Here is a 21,035-nt window from a genome sequence, read left to right as displayed (position 1 = left end):
GCTGTAGAGACCCAAACCCATAAAATAAAAGAAAAATAAATAAATAAAAGAAAAAAAAAAAAGGTTTGGCAAGGACCAAACCATCGACAGTGTTGTGGGACTCAAAAAAACCGTCGACGGTTTTGTGGGACTCAAAAAAACTGTCGACGATTTTCCTGTAGGGCAAACTACCGAGAACGTTTAAGTGCCAAACCGTCGATAGTTTCATCAAGCACAGAAAACCCATCGACATTTTTCTGTGGGGACAATCTACCTATAAATAGACATTAGGTCATTGTTTTTGAAAAATCTATTCTCTCTCTCTCTCTCTCTCTCCTTTAAGCCTCCCGAAACATTCTCGGGTGCTTCACGATCCTCTCTCCCTCCTCCCGGCACGTAAGTTGTCGATCCTCGGTAGATTGGAGCGGCTAGGTTTTGGGGTTTTGGAAAGTTTTAGGCAGATCTTCGAGGAACAGGTAAGGAGAATAAATTATATCAGTTTTTTATTAAGGTTGAACAGGTTAAACTTGAGTATATGAGCTTGTTTATATATGTATGATTTTCTGAACAGGTTAAACATTTGAAAGTGATGGTTTTTTTTTATTATAATTCATATTTGGAAAAAAACCAATGTGAGTGGGGTATATTAATTATTTACACTATACAACAATATGGTTAACACTCAAACTGTGTGGCATGAGAATAACTTTTCATAATAAACTAGTTGTGATTACTGTGGTGAATGAGTCGATATGTTTAGATGTTTTTCTTTGTGTGGTTATTCGTGTGTATCACAATATAACGTTGGCAAGCTTGAGGAGTTCATTATATTGTCATTTATATAAATGGGGTAAAACATTGGCAGACCAAAGGAATTTGTTTTACTGATATACTATGAATAGCTCATTGTGAAAGTATAATAGTGAATATCGATTGTGAAGAACTTGTACAGTATCCTGTGTGGATGTGAAACTTGTGCTGTAACAACCTGCCCAATTTACCATATATTATTTTTTATTTTTTTTATAACATTTAATATAATAAGCTTGATATCATGTTCAATTGAATAACATAATTAACCTAGACCTATAGGTACCAGGGATATACCTAAAATACAACTTTGATACCTAAGTAGTAGGAAACATGATCACAAACATATCATCCAACCAATCATAATACCAGAGTTATACTAAACCTGTTATATATACAATCATCCACCAAAAGTCCAAAAGTACCCTAAGGTCTCTACCCAAAAATAAACCTAACCCTAGCTTAACAACTCACCTTTCAGACAGGGTAGCCCCACCGATCTCTACTGTCACGGAGCTTTATTTGCTCCTCAACCTGGATTTCCTGAAATGTTTATTAAGTTGGGGTGAGACACCTCTCAGTAAGGGAAATAAACTAATATCAGTGTGTGGCGATATGAGCATTACCGTGTTATACATATAAACAGTATAATAAGCATATTTTGTAAAGATTGCCTGTAACGGAACTGAGTAAAACATGATTGTCATATCATATAAAGCATACTAGATTACTATACATGAAAATCATCTTATATAACTGTACAATAATGATACAACACCCAAGATGGATAGTTAGCTGATGTCATGTCTTACCCCCACAAGACTAGGTTGTGCAGCCCGAAGGTGGGACCTAGCAATGGCTGACCGACCATGCTAGATCAATCATAAGTCTATAAGTACAATGAGCTCACCCCTACCTGGTCTCGGATTGCCAAGGGGACTACTCCACTCTTACAAAAGCCACATTGACTGTCATCTCCCACACTACTAGTTGTGTGGTAGCACTATTATAATTTTGAATATATATAGCTACAGTATCGTACTCTTGAAACTGAACTAAGCCATACCATCTAGGTTCTGATATCATATAATAAATTTCATATATTGAACATAGCTTTTTTGTATTTCATAATAATATATGTCATGTTAATATTTCATAAATTCTGTCTTATCATACATGATTGTGGCATCTGCGCCAACATGAATCTCGGCATCTGCGCTGACATAACATAACATGAATCACGACAGCTGTGCCGACATAACATAACATGAATCATGATATCTACGTCGGCATATCATAATATTCTGAACATAATCTTTTTGTACTGTTTAATATTATAGTCATAAAATCATGGTTCCCGTATTGTTTCATAGTCGCCTTGAAAACTATCATATCATGCTTGATCTGGGAAAAACATTCTATTATTTTAAACTCATGCCACACAAAATGGGTAACACCCTAAATGTAAAATCTGTTCCAAAATCATATTTTCTGAATAAACACGTTTAAATCACATCCCTGTTCATAATAGTATTTTCCAAACATAATTATATAATATACGTACTTTCCTAAAATTTAATGTTGTAAAATAATAAAAAAATTCATGAAAAATTCTAACTTAATTTATCCCCTTACCCGGCTTACTAAGAAGCCCACAAAACACTCAATCCTACACCTACAGTGTTTCCAGCACAACACCCTAAAATTAACATTTTCCCAACAAAACTTCAGTATTATCCTTCCTAACATATTCTCCTCAGTTAAAAACACCAAATACCCAATAAAATTGAAATAAACTAATTCACCCAAATTTTAGGATGGCGCCCAAGTTGGCCCAACCAACAATCCATTCTTGCAGAAATGAAGAGAAACTTCCTAGGAGTAGTGTGGCAGCTTCGGATCATCAATCCGACAAAGAATTGGGCCAAAAAGTTAGAGTAAAGGTGAGGAGGGCGAAAATTCTAGAGAGAGAAACTCCACATGCAAAATATTCTCGCCACACATTCGGGTTTTGAGTAATCGCCACCGGGATCCCAAAATCACATTTATTAGTTGATTTGGGCTGAAATTGGATAAGAAATCGAGGGGAGAAGGAGGGAGAGCTGCAACCCTAAGAGAGAGAAAGAGGAAAATTAAATTTCGTATAAGAAAAATGAGTTGCAGGACCTCCTTTATTAAACACTGTCGGACAAAACCCTTCCGTTTTTCACCATTTTACCGTTACTGGGCCGTGATTACTCAAAACCGTCGATGGTTTTCTAAGCTCCCACAAAACCGTTGACGGTTTGGTCTACACCAAACCATTTTGCCTTTTTTCCTCTATTTTTATTATTATTCCTATTTTTCGGGTCCATCGATGGTTTCGTCAAGCATAGAAAAACCATCGACGATTTTCTGTGGGATTGAGAACCTATAAATAGACAATAGGTCATTTTTTTGGAAAATTCACTCCTCTCTCTCTCTCTCTCTCTCTCATCCCTCATGTGATTTTCTCTCACTTCTACGCTCACCCGAAGCTACTCTCATTCTCTGGATCATCTCTCTCTCATCTCATGGTTTGTCGGATCAATTTTGGTGGCGGTTCTGTAAAGCTAAGGTTTTCATCTCCCGTTCATTTTAGGTTGTTTTGGGAAAAATAAGTAAGGAGAATAAATTATACCAGCTTTTTATTAACTTTAAACTGGATAAATTTGAGTATAAGAGTTTGTGTATATACGTATGATTTTCTGAATGGGTTAGGCATTTGAAAATGATGGTTTTTTATTATAATTCATATTTGGGGAAAAACCAATGTGAGTGGGGTATAGTATTTATTTACAGCATATAACACTATGATATGAAATTCAAATCGTGTGGAATGAGAATAACTCTTTATAATAAACTGGTTGTGAATATTGTGGTGAATGTATTGATGTGTTTGGGTGATTTGTTTTGTGTGTTTATTCGTGTAATTCACAATATAACGTTGGCAGGCTATGAGGAGGTCATTATATTGCCCATGATATAAATTGCAATATAACATTGGCAGGATTTGAGGAGGTTGTTATATTGTCGTTTATAAAATGGCGTAAAACGTGGCAGGGCAGGATGTCGTTTTACTGATTTACCACGAATAGGTCAGTGTGAAAGTGTAGCATGTGTGAAGTGAAGTACATGCTGAGAACGATGGGGAGGGATGCCCTGAGAACCACCGAAAGTGGAATGCAAAACTATAGTATTTGTGTAATGTTTACTGTGGGCGTGAGTACACGTATGTGAAATGAATGTGTTGTGAATATTGATGTGTTCTGTTATGATGTATGATATGTGTATACGTGAATCTCTGAGGTATGATTGATGTTGAATGTGTGTGAGTACATGTATGTGAAGTAATTTGCATGAATGTTTATGGCGAGGTATAACTCTTTGCCCGATGGCTTACTTAGTAAGGTGAGTGCCCTGATAAGTATCAGTTGTAGCCATACCCAAATTAAAAAGGGCAAAGTTACAAACGGTATTAGAGCAAAGGGGCGTTACATGTATGGGCATGTAAACTCCCCGATTGTTGGGAACTCTCACTCATAAATAATTATGTGTGTGTGAGCATAGTCTGCATATGTCTTCTAAGTTGATGTTGATTAATAAATGACTATATTTTGTATACACTAAAACTCATATGTCACACACTGTTATAATTTATTCCATCCTTATTAATAAGTGTCTCACCCGAGCAAATTATTAATTTTTCAGGTCCTTTAGATGATCAAGCTTAGCAAGCTCTAGGGTAGGGTTTAGTTTTTGGGTAATTATAAGTGGTTGTAAGATATGACGTATTTAAAATTTATGTTTAAATTCCTGGTTATGTAATATAAAGTGAATGGATACACTTTTTGGGATGTATAATATAGAACTCTGGTATTTTATTTGAGGTAGTTTAATAATTTTCTGCTGCATGAATGATAATTATGGTATTAGAGATAGGTGAATGGAACACATAACACCCCAAGCCCCACTTGGCGGGTTCGGGGCGTTGACCACCAAATTAAATGATTTAGTAATCACATAGTAACAGTCAATCAAAATAAGAATTTTCAATTTCATTAACCAAATCGATCAACCCTACATAGCCATAAAGTCATGTGTCATGGATATAGATATTTCAAAAGTAAAAAGGAATCACCATTACCAAGATCTACATAAGTGTCGAGGAGTTATGCCTATATAGCTACAAGACAATGCCAAGTTCAGCCCACTTGAACTCATCGTTATTCAAAAAAACACTCAAATGTTTAATCCAATGGTCAAGTCTCACAAGTTAACATATCTTAATCCAACTAAGGTTGTCATAGAGGAACTAGACTCTAATGGTAAGAGAGATAAACTCACATTCTACTAGCATTAAGGATAACTCTTATCCCATAGTTCAATCGATATTTAGGATGTTACTACCCAACTATATAGTCGATGACCAAGAAGCGCAAATACCGAAACCTCTGGGCTAAGAGTACCATGTGATCTCATTCTCAAATGGATCATCCATGGCACTCCTAATCTCACACAGAAGCCCATGACACTTGAGGATATCAAGAGCTCGCCTTTGAGCGCTCCTCAAGGTGCTCGCTTTGTACCCAAGAAGATACCGAAGGAGGTAGGCTACTACTTAGTATTCCCCTAAAGGTCATGTCTCCGAAGTATTCTCATTCACATACAAGTAATGACCACAAAAATAATGATCATACATATTAGTGCCATCAATACTATTTTGATCAACCACAATGTCACAATGACATATTAGAACCACCCCCATGACAACCACATAGTCGAATCCAAGTAATCGATCTTTCCTTTGTGTCAGAATCATATACCAAAAGCATATGTCAAGATCGCCAAACTATAAATGTAGAGACTCGAATAATAATAATAATAATAATAATAATAATAATAATAAGTCAGAAAAAGGAGAAATTGGTTTGGTGCAAGGCCAAACCGTGGACGGTTTTGGTGGAGTTCAGACAACCATCGATGGTTTTGAGTTACCGCGGCCGGGTAAGGGTAAAACAGTAGAAATGGTTTGGTTAAAAAGGCCAAACCGTCAATGGTTTTCCCTGCACCTGCATGCCTATATAAAGGGGTTGAGTTCATTTTATTTGTTAAAATCAAATTCTCTCTCTCTCTCTCCCTCTCTCCCTCTCCTCTCTCTCTCTCTCTCTCTCTCTCTCTCTCTCTCTCTCTCTCTCTCTCTCTAGGGCTGCAGCCAGTTCTCTCTCCATCCTCGATTTTTGGCCCGATTTTAGCTCGAATCAAAGGATAAACATGATTTCGGGATCTCGGCGACGATTCTCCGCAGTTTAATTGGAGCGGTTTCGTAAATTAGACATTCCAGGCACCACTTCAAAACTAGGGTAAGGAAGTTGTTTTTCAAGTTTGGTTAGTTATTTTAATGTGTGGGCCTAGGGAATGCTAAATGGCTGTTATTCTGGGATTGAGTTGATTAAATTAGAGTTTATGGATACATGGCCTTGTGTGTACGCCACAGGAACAATTTTAGGATCTCTGCAGGCATTTCCTTCAAGAATAAGGTAAGGGTATAGATTATGTCAGGTATTTTTAGAAAATCTACCGGTTCAAAATATAGTATTTGATTATAGAAAAAATTGATATGATTTTCTGGATATTTAGGTATATGGGAATGGAGTTTATGAATTAATGTATATTTTGGAAAATCTGATGTTTGGACTAAGTAAACTCTTGAAACATAATTAATATCATTTTTTAGTAAAAATATGTTTTCCCTAGACAGTTAGTATATTATAGGGCAACACTCACTCGTGTGGCATAAGTTATTTTACAGTATGTATTAATAGACTAGAATACTTTATGATTTTAGAGAACAATTGCAGCTTGATAATGATTTTCAGAATTACACAGACATCACAGAAAATATGATATTATATAGTATACTATTACAGATCAGTCGGCATAGTGCCGTGATATTTCAGCCAACCCAGTGCCATGATATTTCAACCAGCATAGTGTCGTGACAGCTTAGTTGGCCTAGTGCCTTGACCAGATATATATATATATATATATATATATATATATATAATAGTTTATTCAAAAATTTTGATATGACAGATTTTACAAAGAAACATGAAACAAGTTATGCTACAGCTATTTATGAAATATACTATATGATAGTAGAACTCTAATGGCTTAGTTTAGTTTCAGAGCACAGTACCGTAACTATTAGTTCGGATTAGTGCCACCACACGTCTCAAACAGAGTGTTGGTGGTTGGATAGTCGATTGAACCTAGAGAAGAGTAGTGTGCCTCCTTGGCAGTCCGGACCAGGCTGGGCAGGCCAATCGTACTTACAAACAAGTTAGTTTTGGCTTAGCGTGACAGGTTAACCATTATTAAGCCCTGCCTTTGGGCTGCACTACCCAATCATGCAAGGATAATACATGATATCAACTAACTATCCATCTAGGGGAAAATTTCAGTATTATACAGTTATAGCAGATGATTTACATGTTTTTAGTAATTTATTATAATACAGTATGTCTATGTCGAAAATATGATTTCTCGAGACTTATATAAGTATGAGTACAGTTTTATCTAATTTATCATATACAATTAATTATGTACATCATATATTTATGCTACACAATAGAACTCCTATTGCCACACACTGATAATAATCAATCCCACTTACTAAGAGGTGTCTTACCCCAGAAGACAAACATTACTGCAGATCCAGATAGGCGAGTGGAACGAGCTCCGAGGTAGAGAAGGTGTTGGTACAGTCCTAGATTCAGGGTAAGTTTTGAGCAAGGAGATGTGTTTTGTATAAACCTTAAGACGTTTTATGGTTTTTGAGGATGCACATGTATATTTATGGAAATAGTAGAACTTTGGTATTGTATATAAGGTTCAGGTATATTATGTTTTCTGCTACATAGATAGTATGTATTTATGGACAGGTATCCTCGGCACCCACTGTGGGTCCGGGATGACATTGTGGATATTATTATTTGTATCAGAGAAATTCTATGTTTTTAGCAGTATGAAAAAAAAAAAATGTAGCTGAATTTTTGGGTCGTTACAACAAAACCTTGACACTGTACAAAAAGCTATTTAGTTGGTGCAGAGGTTGGTAAGAAAAGTGGATACGAAGCATTTCGTTAATTGATTATGTGTGTTTTATATCAATGACTTAGTAATAATCCAATAATGATTGTTAGAATAAGAAGGATCAATTTTACTAATCAAATTTGACCAATTCTACTAAGCCATAAAAATGTGTGAAAAGTTATATTAGTTAGTGCAAAAGTTATCAAGAAAAGTGGATATAAAACATTTTGATTGTGTGTTTCATAATGCATACAACCAACTAATGTGTTCTATTTTTAAGTGATCTCAACACTCTATCACTCCTTTATTAAATACCTGTGCTTATATGTATATATTGTTTTGATAGGTCTCTGCTTATACTCATTAAGCATATTAAAATTGCAAAGCATTCAAGTTAAGAACAAATAGGGAGAGGAGGAGGGAGGGAGGGAAAGCAAAAAAGATTCATGTTTTGTGTCATATACTCTACAACTCATTGAGCAATGTTATCATGTCTTGAAATAACGGTATCTGAGATCCTTTGAGCACTCGATTAATCCATTGAGATAATGAGTTTGCTCCTCTATCGTTCTCACCTAAATACCAAAATATTATCTCAAATGAAAATTCGTAACTCTCTAAACTCAAACCTTGGTCATTTAGTCAGAAGAGTTCTGAGTTTACCACTTGAACTTGGGAGGCTTGATATCCTATGCATTCATGAGGTTTCATATGTCTACCAAGTTGAAGCATTAGTTATTAGAGAAGTTATGAACCAAGAAAACCTAAAAAAGTTAGACAAGATTTTAATTTTGTCAAATACAAAAGGATCAATTTTAAAATTATTTTTTATCATATTAAAAGAAATTAAAATTTAACAATTTTGTTTAGTACCACATTTTTTTTTTTTTTTTTTACTTTTAACAATAACTTTAACCTTATTTATGAGTAAGTGATTGTAATTATTCTCATTCTTTGAACATTATGCTCCTATGTATAAGTAACTTTTAGTTTGTGTTTACAAATATAAATTTAAAATTTAAAATTATATAAATTTAGATATAATTATATATATAATTTTTATTGTAATTTATCTAAATTTATGTGAATCAAATTCACAATACAAATTCTAAACGCCAAATACTTTACTTGACCCATGTGGTATCCTCACTTTTACCATTTTAGAAATTTGAACTTCCATGGCCCCATTTGCATATGGTGTCCTCTCACTTTACTGATTTGAAATTTGAACTTCCCATTGTAAAATCAAAAGAAGGAAACTTGGAAGTGGAGATACAATGGCGGCGGTGAAACCATTGCTGATTTTGATGACGATCATGGCGATCGCTGCTACTGCAAATGGCAGTAGCAACACCAACAGGGTTTATCGACCCTGCTCTGACGCCAAGATTCAGAGATGGGACGGCTTCACCTTCGGCATAGCATTCGCCTCCAGGTCCTCCTTCTACTCCGACCAAGCCCAAACCCAATCCCACCAGCTCTCCCCCTGCGACCGCCGCCTTGGCCTCGCCTCCGCTCACTCCCAGCTCGCTGTCTTCCGCCCCAAGGTCGACGAGATCTCCCTCCTCACCATCAACACCTCCAACTTCTTCCCTGTATGTTTCTCCTTCAATTACCATTGCCGTCGTCGTCATTATTTTATTTTATTTTTTTAATGCCTTCGATTCAATTGGTCTTTTGAATTTGGTTCTAATGATGTTAGATTCCTTTCGAGTTTTGTTCTTTTCTGTTTTGCTTCTTGGTGGGGGTCGATTTTCGATAATGCTGTTCTTGTGGTCTGATCTGTTCTGCAATATGAAGTTTTTACTGACTGAAGTGGTGATTATACTTCTGAATTAATGATTCTTACTGAGATGACGATGATTCTCTTTTTATAGTTTTGTAATGAAACTGGGCACTATTGCATTTTCAGTGCACTGTGGATTTCATTTTGATTTCGTTGTTGAGGCTGTAATCTGCATTTTGTTTATTTGATTGTCCTCTGCTCTCTTCTTTTTAGGCTCCAGGTCGATTTTCTTATGATTTGTAGTGTTAGTGACACTTGCTGTAATGAATGAAACAACCATGAATGAATTTACTCTATGTTTGGAGATGTCTTGAATTTAATTTGTATTGGATTTAATAAAGAAAGGGAACTTAGTCACAATGGTAAGGTTATCATTGTGTGACCTGGAGGTCTCCGGTTAATGGCGTGGAAACAGCCTCTTACAAAAATGTAAGGTAAGGCTGTGTACTATATATAAATCCATTGTGGCCCGCCCCTTCCCCAGGCCCTGCATACACAGGAGCTTTGTGCACCAAGCTGCTCTTTGTTGGATTTGAATAAGATGTAATATAAAATTATATTAAAATTTGTCTAAATCCATTCAAATCCAAATCCAAGGTCTGAAACCCATGCTCTCAAACACAGCTTTAAGTAGCTTATAAAGTTCGGTACACTACATTTGCCTATTGATAAACACTGTGATAGAAACCAAGTACTATTATGCTGCATTTGGCAGCATAGAATTTGAACCATGGATTTGGATTTGGATGGATTTTGACAAATTTCACATTACATCTTATCCAAATACAATATAATCCAAATCTAAGGCCTCTCCAAACATAGGGTTAGTATAATTAAGGTGGGTTTATTTTGAGAATGGAGCTTATGGTAGAATATGGGTAAATATTTGATTGCAATGCTTTTTTTGTCGTTCATTTTTGTTGGTCATAGTACTTTAAATTATCAAAGTTTTGTTGGGAATTAACAACAAACTCTCGAAACCTGTGAGAAACAAAATAGAGAAAAAATACACGTCAAAGAAAAATCAATCACACGCATAAGACAATATTTATGTGGTTTGACAATTTTGCCTACGTCCACGGAGTTGCAGGGATTTCACTATTATCAGAAAGAAAATATAGAGAGTGCGGCGGTACAATACTCTCTCTCTCTCACTCTCTTGCGAAGTGTGACGGCTTAATCTAATCACCCAAAAAACAATCATTTTATATGCCGCGCATAGGGTTCCGAATGGGTTACAAAACAGGTCCAATCCTTCTATCCATGGACTAAACCTCAGGATAGAAATCTCTCATTAAAGAAAAGTCGGGTCATCATCTAGATCGAACGCAACTAGGCTCCACAAGACCCAACAATTTTCTTTTTGTTTTTTGCACTAGCATTGTATATTTGCAGTAAGCTTAAGATGTTTACATGCAGACTATTGCTCTCAGCCTCTAAAATTTAAGGATATGTATGTTGAAGACATCTAAAAAGAACAATGGCATGATATAGAAACATGCCCTGTCTTTGCGCTTGACAATGTTACCCTTGTTGATAGGAATGCTTTATAAAACTGTTCATGGACTCGAGGATATTTTATTACCTTCTATTATGGTTTCACATCGTTTGTACTTCCAGCTTTGTGAATTTTGAAAGCACTAATTGTGCTAACTTAGCATTTAATTAAAATTACTGTAGATTGGAATGTCATATGTTTTTGTCTAGCTAAAACATCATCTGGAATGTCCTCTCTTGTAATTATATCATAAAAATTATCCACACTCTGAGCCATTACTCTATGTTTCATTTTAGTTTTTTATATGTTCAAACTTCATGGAGCAAAGCTTGGGCCTTCCTACAATAAAGTACCACTTAGGGATTGTTTGGCACAGGTTATCCTAAATGCTCCTATAAATCATGGGAATATTTGCAGGAATCAGATTATTGTCTCCCAAGAATATTTCTGTTTTGTTTGCCAATTAGGATTTCTAAGAAATATAGGATTAATATAGTGATCGGAAAAACATGTATATCCTGCTCTTATTTCATAAGATTAGTAGAACACACCTAATCATGTAAATCTATATTTACTTTACAAACACCAAATTTAAAGGGTTTTTTTTTTTTTTTTTAAGCCATAAATCACCATATCCATTTAAAAAAAAAAAGAATTTAAATATAGCAAATTTTGAAGTCATTTGGCATAATTTTCATATGTAGTTATTGAAAAATTGTGTCTATGATAATTCTTACATAATAATTAACGCATATCTAATTTTAAAGGTGAATCATCATTTACGATCATTCTTCAAGAATAGAGATTATCATTCACTAAAGTAGGGGTAGCTTGATCATTTTAGCATCATAATGGGAATAGTTTTTTCATAGAAAAATGAATTGCTACGGGAAATTCAAGATTATGCAAGGAAGAGGTGTGTTTTGAAAAACGTATGAGTTTTGAATGCACATGCTTTCGGGTACCTTGTGTTTCCAAAAAATCAAAGATATGTAGGATTTCCAGGGGTTTCCTAATGTGGACATCCAACCTTCCAGAGATCACATCCTTAGGAATCCATTAGGATGAGCCTGGCCAAATGCCCTTTTCAGATTTCCGAGGGTCCTCTCGCACAACGGCAAGTTAAGTCAAACAAATAATGCTTCTTTATTGGCATTGGAATTGCGGTGCCTTAGCAGGCTATGTGATCATGGGGATCTGGGGAAACCATAAAGTCAAAAGTCAAGCCTCCCAACCATTCTAGTGATCGACTGGTGACACAACAGTGCATTGAGTTCAGTTCAATCATCCTACCCTTCTCTTTTCAATGTTCAGGATTACAGAAAAACTAATTTATTGACAAGCAGCCATCAATGCTCTGGTTAGAGTTCAAATAGGATTTCAATGCTACAAAGAGACTTTATGTAGCCATGATTATGGAATGAAATGACCAGTAAACTTGTTGAATTGTTTATAGTGTTTGAAGGTTCAATAAATCCTTGAGAAGTGTGGGATTTATAGTCTAGGGAACATGGTCAGATAGGTACATACTTATTTTTGAAGTATTTTTAAGAATTCAATTCCAAATCTTCTATTTGACTTTCAATATCAAGGGTAGGAATTCTGAATGCCAGAAGAAAGTCTTTGGGAGGACAAAGTGTCAACTCCCCATAAGAATGAGAATTAACAACTGAAATAGTTATTTATATATTTATGTTTTGATTGGCAGCCTGTGAAATAAGTTAATGACCTTTAGCCAAAGGTAAGAAATGCTGAAATGAATGAAGCTATTGAAGCTAGTACTTGTGTGCGAGATTAGTTGACTGCCGATCTCATGAGAAATAGTAAACTAGGTTTCCTGCATATTTTTATCAAAGAACTGTAATTTGTATTGAGTTAGTAGGGCTCTGAAGTTGAAGAACTAGTTTTGTTTCATGATTCTTAAAAGCTTATAAGTTGCAATGAAATCTATGCAGTATTATTATTGTGTTGTGCGACATACTAAGTTATGGGAAAGCAGTAGTAGGCGTGAGTGGTTGCAAGATGAGTGATAAGGTGTTGAGTTCAGAAATGTTTGGAGTGATATTTGTAAGTAAATTTTCTACGCATTAGCAATGTTTGTAGGGGGAGTGAACAGGTTGCAGATGTTGGGGTAGATTTAGGCCACAAAGGGACTGGGGAAAGGTTTGTAGCATGGAACTTCATGTATCAGTAAGCTGATTAAATTATTTTTCTGTGCTATTAGCTTCTTACCTCTATCATTTGGTTTTGGAACTGTGGTGCTTAATATATTCATATTCTAATTTTATTATACTCTTTTTTATTTCCAAGAACCAAATGGATAGTTAAACTTGGGATTGTCAATGGCATGCATATACACACATTATTTTTTTGTGTCTTGGTTATTTTCATATCTGATATTTAATTACCTTTTCCAATAATATCTTACATGGACTTGATGCTTATCTGATTCTAGGACAATATTTTGATAATATGGAATGCATAACTCCAACTTCCTTTTTCTAGATTAATTTTTCAGGTCAATGTTATTTGTCATCAAACCTAGTCAATGTTCTATTTGTGGGTTTTTTTTTTGAATTACTTCTAAAGCCCCACCCTTCACTTATCTAACTAATGCTGCCGGATCTTCTAATAAATTTAACTAGGTGGAATTTTATTTACACCATATGCCATCATGTAACAAATTACCAATCCATTTTAAGTTATTTGGAGCATTCTCAGGATTCTTATGGTGGATATATGGTGGCTTTTGCGGGCCAGAAATATGCTGCAAGGTCCCAACCTTCTTTTGTTGCAAACAGTACATACATTGTAACCAGCTTCACTCTGGTAAGGAGATTTATGTTGATGGTCCACTATCTGTTGAACGCTTACCACATTCTTCCTCTTTATTATGCAAACAATCTAATGGGCTCGTCAAATCAGGTACTTGAGTTCCAAAAGGGCAGGCTTCAAAATTTGTATTGGAAGAGAGATGGATGTGCTTCTTGCTCCGGAAATTCTAATTTTGTCTGCCTCAATAAGCAGGACTGTGCCATTAGAACATCAAGCTGTAAAAACAGAGGGGGTTTGGTTGACTGCAGTCTCGGTATACAGCTAGCTTTCTCTGGCACTGACAAACATGATGTTGTGCTTAACTCGTGGTATGAAGTCGAAAACCTACGGCAGTATTCCCTCTATGGTCTGTATTCAAATCTAAAGGATTCTCTTACCAGCCAGTATAATAAGTTTTTCTAGTTCTTCAGCCTCTTGTTTGTGTTTGTGATAATATGTAAATCTGTGCACACCACAGGATTGTTTTGATTGTCAAAACAGTCGTTGATTGCTCAAGAAAAAAAAAAGTATGGGCCTTAGAGATGAAGTTGAGCAGGACTGCTTGTGGTCCTTATAGCAAATGGCAACTGTATTGCTTGCTGTTGAGCATTAGAAATCATGTCTTTTCGTTTAGTAAAAAGTCGGTGGACATAACAGTTTGCTTATTTGCATAGAGAATGAAGTAAATAGAAGAAGATACCAGCTGCTTTGGTTGGTCTCGTTTGTATTGCAGAAGGTTTGAAGGCTTTGAATAATAGAATTTTGTATTGCTTGCTGAGAATGAAAGTTCCGTGGGTCTTTTAAGTAAGACATTGGAAGTAGTTGCGACACATTTGTTTCTCAAGAATGAAATGGAATTGGATAAAATATAATTGAAGTTTTCACTTAAATTGTTCATCTTTTCCATTCAAAGATTTTTCATTCTATTTCTAACCAACCACAAACGAAATTTCACGTTGTTAATGTTTGAATTTAGAGACTGGAATTTGGTAAGAATGTGTAAAGATGCCAGGCTACCTTATAAAGCTCCTAATTTATTAAAACAAAACTATGGAATTAAAGACAAGCATGATCATTGAACTTATCACTTAAGTTCATTTTAATCATCATGCTTTAATTTCTACGTTGGAGTCATCCAATTTTTGGAATTAGTGTAATGTTATTCAAAATTCAATATCCATTAAAGAGATACTACAGGAAAAATGACCTTTAGTGATATCTATTTTTAATGATAAACTCATTTTCGTCACTAAAGAGGACTTTTGGTGATAAAAATTGAAGCTGTCATGAAAACCTAGTACAATGAGGCCTTTAGCAACGACCGTTTGTAGTGTCATTGCTAAAGACACATGGAAGGGATTAAGATGCATTGATTTTAATATTAATTAGAACAAATCCAACTAGTAGGTCAATATGTGAGGGGAAGATAAATGAAAACTGAAGAGATAAACAACCAATGCACTGACAATTTAGTTGCAGCTCAAGATCAATTATGTACAATAAATTCAACACAAAAAAAAAAAAAAAAAGAAAAAGAAAATTCGACCATAAAAAACCAGGTTCTTAATTAATACCACAATTTTATGTTTATACTCACAATCATTCTAGCATGTGCGCATACGTAAATACCATTCCAGCATGTGCACTTACCAGGAGGAACGTTGTATGGACACTTACCAGCTTGGAAGAACTCAGTGTGATGATTCTTCTGAGCAACAATTACCACAAATTTGGGACACCACTTCTCATCAAGGAACTTACATGCCTACACATATGAAACACTGTTAAAAAAAATTTATGATCACAGATCTATTTCAAATTAATCCAAGGAAATAGTGAGGGTAACAAGTGTAAAAAAAAGGACTTGGATAAGCACAAACATATTTATAATTTGATCCAGCTCAATGTTCAGAACCTGGTTGAACTGGGATTTGCTAACTTCATCCCTAAATCAAACAGTTAATTAACTAATGAGTGAAGATTAATCTAAGATAAATGAAGAAAATAATTGATTAGCAAATCATCCTTTTAATACTTGATAACATTAATACTTTGGATCCAAAGGATATGGATATTGATGTTATCAAGTATTAAAAGACATATTTTTGTTTTCTTTTTAGGCAAATGATTCAAGCAACAAAAGGAATTTTTTTGGGGGTTTCAATATGCTAGTAAGGCCAGAAGATTATCTTTGTACAATGCTGCATCTTTTCTAATATTTGCAAGATAGTTAATGAACTGTACAAGCCAAATAGAAAATAAACAAAGCTCATACACATATGGCGTACAAATCTAAAAGACCATATCAAATGAGAAATACAGTTTTAGGACTTCCAGAATGTATAATTTGAAGGTAGATTGGAGCTTTCAGCTTTTCTAAACAATTAGGAGAAGATAAGCATATATATAAGTGCTAAAAACGACAAATGAAACAAGATCAAAGCTGAATGTAATTACCTGAACAAGACGGATCAAGCACCCAAAAATTGCTCTAATCAAAGTCACTGCTGATGATCTCCACTAGTACACTTTAGCCATTAATTAATTATATCTTCAAAAGAAGAAGAAGAAGAAGAAGAAGGGAAACGATAGTTAGGAAAGAAGACATTGAGGCTGCAAGGATGGTACGACCACACGTCTTTCTAAATTCTTAGCATTCAGGCTGAGACAATGAGACTGGAGCCTTTTCCTGTAATAAGCATATAATGACTGTTACGTGGCTCATTCCTATTGAAGGTTGGTCATTGTACTTGAATAAGGATCAGCCAATGCAAAATATATTAAAGTAAAAGAATTCATCCATATGTTGCCTCCTACTATTACAGGCTCACATTTTAGAAATTTCATTAAGACATTATTTGACAAATAAATAATGCTTGCATGAAATTCATAATGGTGACGCCAAATAAGTATCACGAATTCTACATGCACAAATTGTATGATCTATTACAATCAAGACAAATAAATAAGTGACTTGGAATTTCTTATGTAGAAGTGTTGAATTTAATAATTGTTGATAATAAGTGTCGGATTAAAGAAGCCCTGAAAATTAAAAGTGACATTTGATTGTATTTAAATAAGTGTTATTATTAGTTTTAAATATAATTTAAATTAGAATTATTAAGATTTTTAGTTAATAATTTCAATAATAATTATTTTTAATTAAAAATAATCTTGTTATTAGTACACATTTATAACGTATGACTGTTATATTAATTTATGATAAAAATAATATTTTTAATTAAATTTAAGAATTTAATTTATTCTATGTGAAAATTTAAATTAATGAATGATTCTTCACTCCAAAAATTTAATTTATTATTATAATAATAAATAAATAAATAAGGAGAAGACAAAAAATTGAAACAATCAATGTAACAAATTGTAGTTATTTTTTATTTTTTATTTTTTTGAAAATAATATACTTTGGATTATTAATAGAAAAAAAAAAATTTGAATGCATAGTAAATCTCGCTGCTTAGTCCAGGGGAATTTAAACAAATCTCGCTGGACCAAGCAGCGAGATTTAAATGATAGCCCAATCTCCCCTATCTAGCTCCCCAATCTCCCTTCTTAGCTATCTTTGATCTACAACCACCAGCTTTCGCCACCAACTAGAGTTGCAGCCGCCTACAAGACCACCTTCCTACGACACCACCACTTGTGAGTCTCTTTCACTCCCCATCTCTCCCTCTCTCCCTCTTTCTCTCTCACTCACATCTCGAATCCTTTGCATCTTTTTCTTGCTCTTACAAGGTGAACTCTTTCTCTCCCTCTCTCTGATTTTAGGGCTTTTTATGTTTTGGATTGATGATTCTATTGATGTTTATGATGACAAACTCGGATTTGAATGGTTTGGAATTTGTTTGATTGATATATGGCTTTTTTGTGGCTTTTTGTGATTAAAGTAAAAATTTTAATTTTATTCAAGTTTGTGTTCAAAACCACTAATTAGTTTATTTATAATTTTCTTAATTTTATTTTTCTAGTTATGTTCTCTTGTGATTGCTTTTGTGATTAGCTCACTTGCTTCTTATGAGAAGTTTCTCTATCTGTGTTATCATGTGTGGACAATATATTTTCTATGGAGTATATTTATATATCTATTTCCTTGAGTTTAAGCTTTTTATGGGTTCTTTTTTTGGTTTTTGTACTTTCAAGACTAGATAAAAACCAATTTGTCATTTTATTCAGCTAGAAAAATCACTAATGCAGGCACTATGTGAGTAAGTCCAATAGGTGGCCCCAAATATTAATCTAATTTCGATAGTATATATTGTATTGGAGTCTTACAACAATGAAAAATGTTATGACAGATGATAAATCTTTATTTGTTCACTAGTTGATTTTAGTAAAACTATACTCCATATTTTTGTGCTCTGCAAAATATTTGTTTAGTTTATTCACTAGTTGATATTAGTTTTTTAATACCAATTTTTTGGTTATATCCATTTTTCATGAATTTTTAATATCAAATTTGGGGCATAGATGTGTTAAATTCCTTTATATGCTAATACTATTGAGGTGATATGAATTAGTGGCTTGAGGCAAAGTGAGTATGGAGGATATTTCTTTAAGTTGTTGTTGATCGTTTGAAAGAGATGGGTGATATGGTGGTTGCTTGTAGAGCAACTAGCAAGTATTCAGCGGAGTCATCATCTACCAATCTCAAGATGGCCACTTTTGAGTGCCTTCTTGCTAAGAGAGATGTCGAGAAAGATGTTCAAATTGAATAGTTGAGTGCAAGCCACAAACAACTACAAAATATTATTCAAAGTCTTCTTGCAGAAAAAGAAACAACTTCTCCTTTTTCTTCACATGTATGGTACGTTACTTATCTTTCTAAAATTATAGTCAACTTAGATCTTATAAAAAAAAAAAAAAAAGTTCAAAATCAACAATGGACATAACTCTTGTGAGCAAAATGACCCATAGGAACAAGTAGTGCAAAAAACGAGCCAACGATTCTCATGTTTGAACCATAGGTGTTAGCTTTGATGCAATCCCAAGAGGGGGGTGAATTGGTGTTTAAAGATTTTATCCCCTAGGTCAATCCACTAACAACAGTATTACACAAGCCTAAGGTCAATCTAGTGCATGTAAAATAAATCAATGTAAATATACAATGGAATTTAAACTGTAATAGAAATTTAACCAAGCATACACAATAAAGCAGTAAAGGAGACGACACCCAAAAATGTTATCGAGGTTCGGCCAAATTGCTTCGTCCCCGCCTTGGCTAATAAGCACGATGATTATCACTATAGGCTTACTTAATGGGTGGAGCGGCACCTAAACAACTAGGTCAATTAGGACAGGGCTGAATTCAACCTTTACAAATTCTCCTTGCGGGGTGGAGAAGACCCTAGGTTAAATTCACAGGGCTGACCCCAACCATTACACAATCCTTACCGGGCTGGATTATCGCCCCCTCAGGCCACGCCTGGAAATACAACAGTAATTTCTCAATCAAATGGTACAGTGATTATGCTTTCATGTAAAACAAATATGTACTCAATACGCATAGTATAATCAATACACTACCAAAAGATAGGATATGATAAGTTCAGTGTAGTCTAAGTGTCTACTCTCAAATATCTATGTAAATATTGCAATCAGTGCGTGAGAGTGTAAATGATATAATCTTTGTATCAAATAAAAATTTCAATCACAATGCACAAACAAAGATCACAAGTACACTTCAAATATCTCAACAGATATTTTTCCCAAAATAAACCACAAGAGATATTGAAAAATGGTTTGCAAAATTTATTTGATCTTTGTATCAATATGAAAAGATATAGCAACAAAGATCTTCAACACGCTAACAAATATCTCAAAATAAATTTCTCAAAGTAAATCACACGAGATATTTGAAATCAATTTGTAAAAATTATTTGATCTTTATGTCAAGATGATATTATCAATCAAAAGGTACAATAACAAAGATATTCACAAGCAAAATATCCCAAAAATATTTTTCTCAAAAATAAGCACACGGGATATTTGAAAATGGTTCGTAAATATTTATTTCACAAAAAAAAAAAAGGAATACGAACTCTTGAGTATTGCAATGATGATGCAAAACTCACAAGTTCTACGAAGTTTTCGTACGGAAGACTTATTAATGAAGTCTCCTCGAAAAACTTTAAGCTTATTCTCGGATAAAAATATATATATATATATATATATATATATATATATATATCAATCAACTAGAACTAACAATAGTGTAAACTTAACTAGATACTCACAATAGTACTCTTACTTAACAAGGTTTGCAATGAGGATGAGTAAGAATGAAGAAATGAAACTTGGATGTGAGAAATAAAGCTTTTGAAAATCAGAGAAAATTCGATAATTGTTTTGCTAATCTGATACTAATTTTTGCAAATGAAGGGGTATATATAGAGTTCCCCAAAAATATAACCATTCAGGACATATAAGGGATTATTAAGATTGTTTAAAAATATTTTAGCATAATTAACCCCGTTTAAAAAATTTAACTGAGGCAAAAATATTGGGGCAACCCAAGAGCACCGATCAACCGAAGGAAGTTTGGTTGACCAAGCTGTGCTGAGTTCGGTCGACCAGGTAAGAAATGAACTAACAGTTCAGTTGATCGGTCAAAGAGGTTCCAGGGCGATTTTCCTTTTAAGCATGGTTCGATTGACCGGGAGGATTTGAACTACGTAGTTCGGTCGACTAGATAGTTGAGTTCCACACGTGGGAACTCGGTCGACCAGGGCGTCGGTATGCAATCTTGGCATGGTCAACCAGATGGTCAAAGTGTTGAATTATAGGGAGTTCGGTCAACTAGGTGATAATGAACTAGGTAAGTTTGGTCAATCGGGCTGTGGTCAATCTGTTGACTCGGCACCGGTTTGGTCGACCGGGAAGATTTTGTACTAACAAGTATGGTTAACCGAACATGCAAATTTAGTGCATTTCGGTACTATTTAAGCATGCAATCACCCTATTCAAATGACCATACGTATATATGCATGTGTGGGTGTCCTACGGTCATTATAGGCC

General features: G+C 34.5%; 1 protein-coding gene across 1 annotated transcript; it reads left to right on the top strand.

Annotated features, from left to right (window-relative positions):
- The first annotated feature begins 8,981 nt into the window (after positions 1-8,981).
- On the top strand, positions 8,982-14,781 carry LOC131148871 (uncharacterized). The gene is made up of 3 exons (XM_058098819.1): positions 8,982-9,497; positions 13,908-14,015; positions 14,112-14,781. The coding sequence occupies exons 1-3, from the start codon at positions 9,180-9,182 to the stop codon at positions 14,421-14,423; spliced, it is 738 nt and encodes a 245-aa protein (XP_057954802.1). The 5' UTR covers positions 8,982-9,179; the 3' UTR covers positions 14,424-14,781.
- The last annotated feature ends 6,254 nt before the right edge of the window (positions 14,782-21,035 follow it).

Source organism: Malania oleifera, chromosome 2 (assembly GCF_029873635.1).
Source record: "Malania oleifera isolate guangnan ecotype guangnan chromosome 2, ASM2987363v1, whole genome shotgun sequence".
In the NCBI taxonomy this organism is placed as follows: Eukaryota; Viridiplantae; Streptophyta; class Magnoliopsida; order Santalales; family Ximeniaceae; genus Malania; species Malania oleifera.
Note: the sequence above shows the minus strand (reverse complement) of the source record. Positions and strands in the feature narration are given on the sequence as shown.

Excerpts from the sequence above, each read along its gene's own strand:
- LOC131148871 (XM_058098819.1), top strand. The coding sequence starts at position 9,180 with ATGGCGGCGGTGAAACCATTGCTGATTTTGATGACGATCATGGCGATC. Across the intron at positions 9,498-13,907 it reads ACACCTCCAACTTCTTCCCT|GATTCTTATGGTGGATATAT; the intron begins GTATGTTTCTCC and ends GAGCATTCTCAG. Across the intron at positions 14,016-14,111 it reads TTGTAACCAGCTTCACTCTG|GTACTTGAGTTCCAAAAGGG; the intron begins GTAAGGAGATTT and ends TCGTCAAATCAG.